We start from the raw sequence: 12,392 nt of genomic DNA on the forward strand, positions 1-12,392 counted from the left end.
CGTCGACGCCTCCGGCGTATATAAGGCATACCTTTGCACATACTCGCACGTATTGATCCCTCACTCGCCTATTATATACAAAATTTTGCGCGCTTGAAGAGGTAAATAATATCCGATGCAATGATTGCGCGACAAGACGTCCGTACTGTACTGCAGAACACATAAAACACACGTGACGACGAAAACGCCTTGACGACGAGGCGACCCTTCCGGGGCCGTTTTTATTGATTTCGCCTAGTTTCGAGGCGTTTGTTTCCCACTTTCGAGCTGGTGGCGCCGTTTTTATCTCCCTCTTTGCTCTCCCCCGAGTGTCTCCGCTGCTCTCGTTTGGAGAGAGAGAGAGAGAGAGAGAGAGAGAGAGAGAGAGAGAGAGAGAGAGAGAGAGAGAGAGAGAGAGAGAGAGAGAGAGAGTCCACGATGACGCGAACCGCGCTGAGGTTGTTTTGGCCTGGTTTTGGAATAGGGCGAGCGAGAAGCGCCTGTGTTGCATAGTGCTATGACAGAAGTTTCCTACTTTATCGACGGCTCGTTGTGTTTGACTAGGTATATTGGGGGTTTTGATGTTTGCTCGATGTAAACTTTGACGTCACGGCGTGTGACCCTCTTTTTTAAAAAGTTTACCTAATCTTTTCGAATTTTGGAAAAAAAGAATGACGATAATACACGGAAATCGATGCATTTTGCCGTAAATAGCATAGAGTCGTGTGTGACGGTAAGACTTGTAAAATGGAATCTTTGATGGCGTAGGCCATCTCCGGAGGAATAAAAAGGGGCAAAGCATATCTAATACCGACTTATCGCAGTTAAATACCGATAAAACTGCTCAGCCTCTCCTTGCTTTTCATTTTCTTTGCGGGCGGCTTTTACGTTCCATTTGACTTTTATCAAAGGATAGAGGCGAAGAGCTGTATACGTATTTGAAACGGAACTTTATTTGACTTCGGTAATTTGTAGTCTAAGTTTTCGGAACGAGGTTTTATTTTTGGCGTATTCGCTGGTATGTATCGAATGAATTTTACGTTGGTAACTTCAATTAAAATATTCCTATTCAAGCATTTGATAATTGATCGTTGAGAAAGTTATTAATAACCCAGAGAAGTAAGTGATTGATAAAGCTGTCCGGGACAAAATACAAGTGTTGATTACACGCGTTAAAAAACGACGAGGTCAATTTTTCTTAATCTATAATTTTTAAGTTTCTTGAACTTTTAATTAATACTTTAGCTCTAGCAATCTTTTGAACTTTCATGAAAATTGTTTAACTTACGAAAATAGTTACTATCTTGAATGTTTTTTAAACGAAGACTTCCTCTCAAATTAACTATCCAATTATCCGGCCTTGCCATCCCCCTATATTCGTCGATAATCACGAAAGTAAGCAACAACGACTACAGCAATTCTAATTTACTTTTTTCACACACTACGCGTTCCGAAGAAAAAATTAACAAGTTTTCGCAAAATCGATAGTTTAATCAAGTCCCTTCAGTGTTCTAAAACATGTTCAGAATGAGGCCAAGCGTCGTTAATATCAATACACGCTCGCGAAATTGACGTTATCTCCAATTCCGTCCAATGGTCTGGCGCTTATTGCTTTGGCATTGTGTCCACATTACCTGTAATACCTACGAACCATTAGTCATTCAATCTAATTATCGATTTCCATTTCTGCAAATACCAAAATGCATCACTCTATTCAAACTATACTATAGCAGAACGTAATATAGCTTGACCATAAGGCTTGCCAACTGAAGCAGTCACTTGGATCTCAACCAAATGTGTGTTCCCGTCTCTTTTTTCAGATGTCGGTTTAAAACCGAAAGCCACTTATTATGGCATTATTAATTCGCCTTCGATCTTGCATACTTCGCAGTCTATAAAAAGAGCGAAGATACCGTGAACTCGTCGATCAGTCATTCTTTCGAAATAGCTGGATTATTTTCGCTGGCATTTATTACACTAGTCAATTTTTCAGTGAGTTGCAGTTTTAAAAAGCACATTGGAGTGTCCTGGCCAGATTTATATCATCTACGACCTCACGAATAGTCTCGAAAGATCCACCCTTTCAATAAACCATCAAAATGTAAGCCAACTTGAAGATTTATCTTCATCCCAGAGCCGTCCTTTAAAGAAAAGGTGAAAACATCAGACCGTAATCTCCTCGACTCTCAAAAACGTAATCATATAATAAAGTACAGCGAACCCGGCAGTAGCCATTTGAGGCCAAGCATATCGCACACTATAAATTCTCACGCCTCCTGTGGATTAATTAGACGATAAATCAGCTGGCAGTGCAGCCAACGACGAATCCTGTCTTCTGAAAATTATTTTTCCTTCTCTACTCCTCCATCGACTGCAGCGGCCAGACTCCCACGAGTCGTAAATAGACTTTTGCACGAGGCAGCTGCTGCTGCTGCGTCTCTTCGCCGCTGCCTCTCTCGGTATCACGTCGGCCCGAAGCTAACTCGACTTTCGCCTGCTGCTGTTGCATGTGCTGCTCCTGAAACTTAATTCGTGGCGCCTCTTATTGCAGCCTTCGGCGGCTTTCGCCCTTTTTCCGACAGCTGTGGGATGGCTTCAGGTGCACCGCGCGCGCACGAACTTGAATAACAGGATGTTTTCGATATGCTGATGGGAGAATTTCGCGTATAATATTTTTTATAATTCGCCTCATACAGACATGCAATTCACTCGTAAAATAATCACAAGCCACAATCGCACTATTTAGCATTTCTCTATGTTATACTATTCCGATGACTCAGCTCAAAATGATTCCTAATAATTGATAGAAGCTATGTAAGATTTCACATGTATATGTGCGCGCTCGTTTCGAAACGCAATTTCGAAATGCGAAAATCGCGCTTGCAAAAGTAAACAAGAAGGCAGCCTCATAATTTCTACGTGTTATATGCTCTCTCTGCTCAGGGTCTATACTATAGCGAATGCAGGTGACGTTTTATTATTATTATATTTCAAATTTATATACATCACGCGAGATTCGTGCTGTGGTGAGCTCTCGATTATTTCTGCTTCTGTTTACTTTACGTTTATTAAAAAGCCAACAGAACTTTTTCCAATGCTACGTAGAAATATATCGTTCGCTTATCTGGAAATTCGTGCGTTGAATGTAGAGATTTGCTTTTTTCACAAACAAAAATAATAATCGAGCTCTCGCGCTATGTCTACACTCGATACATACACATTTCCAGCGATTTGAAAAACTCGATACCCCACACGCGATCCACTTGTTAATTACAGCTGATACTGTTGTTCGTCGAATCATGAAAATCGCAATCCATCAATTTGTAAATACCTCTCGACTGTGTGTTGAAAAAAAAAACAAACGATCAGATTTCACCAACGCACAAAAATTCCCTCCCTCAAAAGCAAGTGAAACTCGGACATCGCGAACTTTGACTCGTAAAACTATCCGAGAGCTAGCGCGTCGCCGAGAAACGTTAGACGATGGCCTCTCCCTATCACAGTATATATAACTATATCCCCAAGAGAAGTCAATGCACCGATCGTTTTCTCGTTCGCCTGTTCTCTCCTGCTCTCCAGCGAGTACGTACAGTATAGTGTCTAATATACGTGTTAACGTTCGCCTCTCTATCGTCTATTTACACCGAGCGCGAATCGCTAATGAGTAGACTATAAGCTATATAGCCCGTGGACTGTAACAAGGTCAGCTCGCAACAATCACACCTTAATATAGAGCGCGCGATTGATTTAAAAGTCGCGTGTAAAGTCCGCACTATGTTCTAGATAGGTTGCGACAGCACCAACGACTGCTGTGGTTTATAGAGAGGCAGAAACGCGTTGGGAAATTAATACTCTGTGCTGTTAGCTGGTATTTTTCGATAGGCTCGATCGGCCGTTGAAAATTGATTCGGACGCGGGTGGTTTTGGGACGCTCGAAGAGACAGATCGATTTATGATTGTATTCTCGGGTTATTGTATACTGTACTCGTATTTCGAATATAATCAATCTGCGCATTTTTCACGAAACAGCGGAATAAAATGCCTTCCGCTGCTGCTGAAAGTAGGCCAGATGTACATTCTGCTGCGGAATCTGCTCATTTATCAAAAACAAATAATAAACTGCCAAACCTCTCGCGGGCTTTCAGTTCCGCACAAACGAATGCTTGATTTATGCTCCGTTCGATTTCGTATCGTTATAACATACTCACTCACGCGTGTGATTTTGAAGAAACTCTTTGTTACCTGTATATCCTTGTGTATCGAAGAGCAGCAAAAAACACTCGAGTTATTATCGCATTAAATTGCGAGAAATTAATCGAAGGGTCCGATCTTATAACCGGTTACTCTTCGCAGCATGTAGCACCGCAGTAACTTACGCTCTGACCAAATAAGTAAGTATGTAAGCTCGCTTTATAATGTATCTTGAAATTTTAAACTAATGAATAGACTACTCTCTCAAAGAGCCGTACATCAACTTCATAAAATCCTCTTTATTCCCACGTATAATTTACTCGACCGAGTTGGCCGAATTCATGAAGCGAGAAACGCCGCGGCAAACATAACCTCAAAATAGTTCAAAAGACTGCGCACGGCAACGCGATTTTCTTTCGGTCAGCGCATACACACACGCTAAGCGGATAAGCTCTGTTCTTTTGAAGCTATAACGAACCCTGTTCCCAAGTGCATATACGTATAATATTATATATACCTGTGCATAAGTGAGAAACGGGTCGTCGGCGACGGAAAGCTTAGTGGGACGGAAAATCGCAGGGTTTCCGTAAGTCATAGACTCGGGTATACATTGTACTCGCGCCTTTTGCATACGCGTACGGCATTACTGTACACACAAGCGAGCGCAACGTAAAGCGAGAGACAAAGAATCCTCGTCGCGGGCCGGCGCTTGGCTTTGTGAGCCGCCATTTTTCAGGCCCCGCAAGATAGCGGTACATATATGGGTCATTTCATAAGCGGTCGGGTGGATTGGCGCTTGGAAATAAGGAAAATTGGGCTTTTTCATAACGAAAGAGTGGCCGCGAGGAAAAGGCGTAGGTTAAATTTTTGAAGAAAAAAGAGGAGTTCTTATCACCGTGTTACAGCACATTAACTCTTTGCCGACAATATAAAGGCCTGTATAGTAAGAGTATACGTGTATAAAGAGCCCAGTTTTAAGGACGCGCGGTCGAGGGTATATCGATGTTCCGCAGCGCAGCAACACACACAAGACGAGACATTATATTCGAGAAGAGAGGAGGTCAACTCTCTGCGGCTGTACAATATAATACATCACGGTGGGTTTTGTACGTGGAGAATTAAACAATGTCTCGGTGAGATTGAGGAGATTGAGAGAAAGAGCGAGGACGCAGAGAGAGAGAGAGAGAGAGAGAGAGAGAGAGAGAGAGAGAGAGAGAGAGAGAGAGAGAAGGGCCAATGATTTCGATTCGTTTCTCACTAGTATAATTTTTTGAATTTCAATCCGTTTTTTATAGATTTTTCTGAAATTGAATTCGTTCCTGCAGTAGTATATAAAAAATCGAAAAAATGCGCATAATATAATTCCAACTGGCTTTATATGTAACCATTCAGATCTTTTTTAAATTTACCCGCTTCGTTTGCATTATTCAAATATGTACACGCTATTCATGAGCAGAGAAAAAGATTTAAAAAAAAACTCGGAAAATTTTTCCAATAACGAATCCCACGCGAACAGCAGAACCTCTCGGTATCTTTGATATCTTCAGGAAGTAATAAATACACCCACACCGTCAATGAGCAATTACAGACCTCTGTCAAAGTATCCTGGACGGTCTTCGATACGTCATTGCGAATTGATTAAACCAACAATGCCTCGAGTCTTCTCGTTTACTCAAAGGGAATACGTCGCCAAAGGACGGCAAAAGAAAGCACATTTCGTTACATGTATCGCGTACAGCAGCCGTGCCGTGACGGGATAATAAAATGGAGATCGAGTCAGGCCTGCGCGTATACAAAAGAGAGTAAAAGGGAGCTGGCGTAGGATTAACGAGCTTTCGGAGCTGAGTATATACCGGAGAGCGAAAAATCAACGCAGACCTTGAGGCTTAAAGGTCGCGAGTGTATAAAGCGAGCATTTTTGTAGATATGAGGCGCGGGCTTGTTCTCTCTTCTCTGTCTCTCTCGCTTCTGTGCATTAATTATACGAGACGCTTCCGAATCGATTTGAAAACCGACTGTTGTCTCTCTTTGTGTCTATACGACACTTCGTATACAGTATGTTGTGTTGTGTGTATATGACACACGAGGGTGATATCCGTGTATTTACGTCGGGTATGAGGGGGAAGGAAATTACACGCGACGCAGAGAGAGAGTGAGACTTAATTGCCTTTCCCTGAGCAAACATTCTATCGACTGGATAAATATTCATCGTGAGTAATACCTACAGCTTTTGGAGTTTTCTTAATATTCGTAATTATACCGATTTTTGAATGTAATCAGAAACAAGTGCTCGTAACTCGCCTGCGTAATTTGAGAAAAAAATTACGTCGAACTTTGTCAACTATCACATACACACAACCTCGAAAAATAATCCACTTCCTCTACTCTTGTGCAACAAGTTCAAGCATCGTCTACTCCCTCGTATTTCTTTTACACACCATACGGACTCCGACGAATTATCCCGTAAAGGAGAAACTCGCACAATGAATAATGCACAGTCGAAATCTTCGCTCATCTCGCGCAGAAACATCTCACGCGAGGCTGTCTTTTGTGTCACAGCCGAAGATGCAGGAAGCAGAGGTGCGAGCAGAGTATAAGAAACGGAAAATAAAAAACTCGTGAGCTGACTCGTTGTCTCTCATTTCCTGAATCCTATGATGCTTTGTGTGCGTACGTTTGAATGTATTATACGCCTCGCGCGCCTCATTAAACTGTTACGTGCCTTTTTTTTTCACCTATTCACACTTTCGACTCGTTTTGGATCTCTCTCTCTCTCTCTCTCTCTCTCTCTCTCTCTCTCTCTCTCTCTCTCTCTTTTATTTTCGCTATTTTATTCTGGTTTTCGCCGACTGTACGTGTCTGCAGGCTCAGGTGTTATAATACATGCTTTTCGGGCTATTGGCCTCTGAAGTGGGTTATGGTAGCGACTTTGTATTTTCCTTTGTCAACCCGTATAGCTGTTTCTTGAAACCGCGACTGGACTTCTAATTCGGCGCAAAATAAAGAGATAATGCTTCGTTAAATCCTTTGGTATAACTGACGCTTCGCTTTAAAGGCAAACCAACCAGTCACGTATTTATTTAAAACACATGCATCGGCGAATTTTTTCTTCATGACCTGCGCGGTAGTGACTTGACTTTTTCACACTCTTTGAGTCATATCTTCCGAAATCGCTCACGGATACACACACGACAACAATAAACTTCGGGACAAAGAAGAGCAAATAAAACAGTTCGTCGATTTTTTTTTCTGATCGGCTCGATCGCACCTTTTACCCACGTTGATAGCCCAGCGAAACCGTTTCCACACATTCCTTCGTTCCAGTAAACGTAGTACGGGCGAATTTACATTGATAACAAAATCACGAATGTACGCAATTTACTTTGATTAGATAGAGGCGAAATCAGTGGTTTAGATTCAATGGGCTTCATTGCGGTAATCGTTTTATATAATGCGCGGTGTGTACTTACGCGTCCCTCACGCGTGCGCGTATCGTGCAATTTCGTTTCTCGAAAAACTACGGAGTCTTTTGTGTTTGCTTAATGCTGCATATACGCACCTGTAGACGATGAAAAGAACGCGATAAGGGGATTTAATTTATGGAAGAAGATGTAGCTGTAGAGATATTATTAATTTTTGCTGGAAAATTTGATTTTGTAATGCCCGCACAGCTTTCGAAAGGAAATCTTGATCTACGAGGACGTAGAGAGGCGAAACAATAGATTCGCCTGAGTTTTTGTGCGCTCCGGTTGTAAGATCGTAAAAAAGCCTATGACTCATGGTCTCGCGGCCAAATAATATAACACGCCGAGAGCCTCTATCTTGCTGTCAGTGCGATATTTTTTTCACTTCGATATAAGGCCGAAATTTGCATTCCCATCGTTAATCATATACTCTCAAAAATTATTATTATTATTGTGCATGTACATCGTGTATTGAATTATTTATTAACGAGAATTTATTTTCTGTTCCAGGTGAGTCGTCGACGCGAGTCCATCCGTAATTATTACCGTAACGCCATTCCCTCCACGTACACGAGCACACATGATACAGAACCATCAATTAACGTAAGTACCTGCAAACGCATTACGTAATCATCCACCTATTCGTATAACAATTAGTTTGTCGCCACGCGAGAAAAAAAATCGTCTAAAATTAAAAAATAACTACACAATAATTAGACGTAAGCTGCGAAAGTCCGTTTTACTGCCCGCCAGGATTTTACCATGACGGTCGCGCTTTTCTCGCAACAGCAGCACCGGCTATACACACTATTACTCGTAAACTCGATTGGCAGCTGCGGCGATATAACGGCGAGACGAGGACGACTGCTCGGACGAGTTTCAGTCCGGCGACAGCGATTCCAGATCCTTGGGAACCCGAGTCGTGTAATAAAATGTGTATACCGATAGCGATACACACTGCCAGCAGAGAGAGTTTCACTTCGGGCTTTTCGTCCTCCGCAGGTTGCGGTTAAGTGCCGAGTCATCCAAAACGGTGTCGAACGGAATGACTTTTCTCTCTCTCTCTCCCTCTCTCTCTCTCTCTCTTCGGGACCCCTCGGAGATTGGCGGTTTCAAACTCGACGTTTAATTGACGCGGTTTATTACGAGCTTTTATCCCGCCGACCTGAAAACCTAGGGTATAAGTAAACGACTCTCGGTCTTAATGACGCGCATCGTTTTGATAAATCGCGCCAATTAACGCGTAGTATCCACGCAGGGCTAGTGAAACTGGTATATCCGTGGTATGACCGGCGCTAGAAAGTCTATCTAATGGGATGTCATGTAAAGTGTCTAATGCGTCCAGTGTAATGCAACTCGTCGGTCGCGAGCTTTCACCCCGAGAGAAGTCTTGTACAAATCAACGATCGGAGCTGAAAAAAAATAACATCGTCCGTACAACACACACGAGTCCCGCTATCGACGCAATCGCGGAAACGCATTTTTTTACGAGCCGATAGAATCGAAGCTATGTCGGCTTCGTTATACCTACTCCAGAGGATTATCAGCGAAGGTCACTTCGCGTGCAGATAGACACACACTGTTGTAAAAATCCAACAATCACACTTCTCGATCTGCAATTGCTTTTTACAGTACAGTACACGTACTTAGCAAGACACAGAGCGTTTAAAAATCTCCAGATTTCCTCTCGACTGTTGTACCATCAATTACGAAGCTCAGCTTCAAAAAGGCGCTCTCTGCTCCTTCCGCATTTTATTCCTGCGTAACTGTAGTCGCTCTGCCGCTGCAGGAAAAGCCTCGAAGAGCGGCAGGTTTTATCATCGTCTTTCTCTCTCGTCTCGACATGTATACAGCAGCAGAGAGTATAGAAGCCCTCGGCCAGCTCAATTGACCGTTAGGCGTGTAACTCTCGACAAATCGGCGCCGCCGTCGTCGTGCAGCGATCCGGCTCGGAGATACTGGATTATTCGCCGATGGACAATGAGAAATTAGGCCGAGACTCTAGCGATGGAAAAATACTGAGAGGAAGGCGGGGCTGTATTATTTTTTCCTCCGAGAGAGAGATTACGTGGATATCGTCCGTAACGAGGAGAAAGGGATGCTCAGAGCCGGAAGTCTGCGCGCGAGAAATATTATATTATACACGTGACGAAGGCATTTTTCCGAAAGTGATATTCAAAAGACTGAAAAGGAGAATGTGACGTGTGTATCATGCTCATCAATTTTAATCAGGCCGAGCGACAAGTGCTGCGAAGCTAGTCATGTGTGTTTGTATTCTGGAATGTTTATAAGCATTTCATTACGCGTGTAATTATCGATGAACCGTTATAGGCTTGGAGAAAGAAAGCCTATCTCGGTAAATCATCATCGTGTAGCCAGTCATCGTTACGACAGCCAGTATAGAGGATTTTGAATTTTTCAAGCGTCGACGCATGTATCAACTCGTCGTGAATTGGAAACAAAATGTACTATTTTAAGAGCCGAAGATCGTTAGACAGTGGGGATACGTGAGTCATCGAGTTGTCGTTTGGTATCATCAAACTTTATGAGCCAGTCTAGTAGTCGAGAATGTGTGTGCAAAGCAAGGGATACACTCGCGTTCTAGTTGTCGGTAAACGGGTCAGTTGAAGATCTCTAATTTAACTCTACGAGATTACTTCTCGGAAATTTATTAGAATTCACCGTTGGGATTGAGTAAACATTCTTTTTTCTTCAACAAATCCACAATTTATTTAAGTACATCAGTTAATGCTAAATATGCTAAAATACGCGCTTATCTGCTCTCCCCCGCGCGAACTTTTTCCTCATTAACATCGAGAAATGGAAAGTAAAAAAAGAAACCTCTCTCGGCGCGAGCATAACAAACACACATCGTACACCGAGCAGTCAGATACAAAAATCGCAATAGGAAGAGGAAGTCAGGCGAGTGTGAAAAAGAGCAGCGGCAGAGAGAGAAGGACAGAACAAGTCGTCGTCGTCGTCGTCGTCGTCGGTGAGAGATAAATGAAAAAGGAGCTGCTGCTGCTCGCAGACTTAGCCAAGCGCAAATGGATTTGGAATTACCGTTAGCGAGTTCTCTTATTCTCGTTTCCTCCTCGTATACACTTCGTGTAGGTATATCTCTGTGTAGAAGCAGATAAACGAGAAGAATAAGGCACAAAAGTTTACGAAAGAGAGAGCCCGAAAAAAGGCGGATTAAAGGAGGCCAAACACGGTTCTCACCGTCAGGTGCGCTTCGCGTCTCGAGTTATTTTTTTCTTGCGCGTCGATATGGGCTCCCTCAAAAGTAACCTTACCGTTGTTGGCGATGCCGGATGTACCGATGCTTGAAAAAATCGCGGGAATAAAAAAGAAGAAGACGTTAGACTATATTACGACGACGATACAGTGGGATTTCTTATACGTTTCAGAGAAGACGCGCATAAAACCGACTGGTTTTTCAGCCTATAAGGTGTGCGTTTCAGAGAAGCGTATTTATCGATACGTAATATCGTGGAGATTTTTCAAAAAGCCGCAAATTGGCTAAGCGCGATTTCACCAGATTACCTAATTGAACTCGACTGCAGCGCACATACACTCCTCGTATACAGGACAGAACGGGATATCGCATAGCCGCATGAATAATTCCTCTCCGTATACACACACACACACATACACGGGGGGAGTTTTCAGTTCGCCCGAGTATATACGCGTCGGTCAAACACCTTGAAACGTTCTCTCTCCTGTGCGCGGACGAAGGTTCGGCTCTATAAATGGAATAGAAATCCGCTTCGTAAGACGCAGTGGCATGTCCTTAGAGAAAAAGGGCGAAAGGGAAAAACTCGGCTCTCGACGCCTCTGTATATAAAAGCTTCCCGGTAGACGCATGTGGCGCAGTGTGTGTGTGTGTGTGTGTGTGTGTGTGTGTGTATGCTCTCAGTTTGCTCGTGATTCACGTGCCTCGGATTTTTATTTCCTCTGATTATTTCGGGGCTTCTATTGTTATTCAGAGCTTCTCTTTCGCGCTGATGCTTCGCTATATAGCCGCGGGATGCATAATTAATCGATTCGCGCTATAGCTGAACTTGTTTTACGTATATTATAACATCTCGTATCGCTGCGTGGAAAATAACGCAAAAGTTTGCAAACATCAACCGTCGTTCTTCTTGTGTTTTTACATGAAATTTTCAGTGCACTTTGGAGAAATTGAGCCGGAGAAGAGGTAGGGGGAGTAGAGAACAAATCTGTTTCCGGGTTTAAAAATGAAAACACTCTCCTACACACGTGTCTACACGATTGCGGGGTTTTTCCCTTCGCTGTATACATACGTCTCTTGGAGTTACGAAGGGGTGTAATTTTTTTCCGCCCTCTCTCTTTCCATTCCCCAGAGAGGGATTCTATTTGCGTGTCTCGCTTCGAAGGTTATTTATCGAGGCCGTTTAAGATATTGGCTTTTCCCTTCCCACTGAGATTAGAACACTCGTTTACGACTATGATCGATTCTCATCTTTTTAATTCGTCTCCGCCGACGCAAAACCCTGCGTAATATTTTATTTACCATTGTTGCGTCCATTTTTCATTCGAAATTTAAACTTTGTATAGCTTTGTACTTCAGGCTTTCGAATAGAAAATCTGTTCCGCGTGTAATATATAATAATACACAGTTTATACTGTTCGGGCAGCTCTCGGTCCCTCAAAAGCCAGGCTTGGAAAATGTTCCTTTTAATTTCGCGCGTATAAAGTAAAAACCGTAATAAAAGCCGACGGAGTGCGCAGTGT

General features: G+C 42.9%; 1 protein-coding gene across 4 annotated transcripts in view; it reads left to right on the forward strand.

The window, feature by feature from the left end:
* The window catches only part of LOC100122997 (beta-TrCP), a 35,419-nt gene that overhangs the window by 5,772 nt on the left and 17,255 nt on the right, over positions 1-12,392 (forward strand). For 2 of the 4 annotated variants that reach the window (XM_016985821.3, XM_003426603.5), the window contains exon 2: positions 8,145-8,237. The exons of the other annotated variants lie outside the window; for them this stretch is intronic. In XM_016985821.3, the coding sequence (XP_016841310.1) occupies positions 8,145-8,237 (93 nt within the window). The remainder of the gene's footprint in view (positions 1-8,144; positions 8,238-12,392) is intronic. 4 annotated transcript variants of the gene reach the window in all.

This window comes from Nasonia vitripennis, chromosome 5 (assembly GCF_009193385.2).
Source record: "Nasonia vitripennis strain AsymCx chromosome 5, Nvit_psr_1.1, whole genome shotgun sequence".
NCBI lineage: Eukaryota > Metazoa > Arthropoda > Insecta > Hymenoptera > Pteromalidae > Nasonia > Nasonia vitripennis.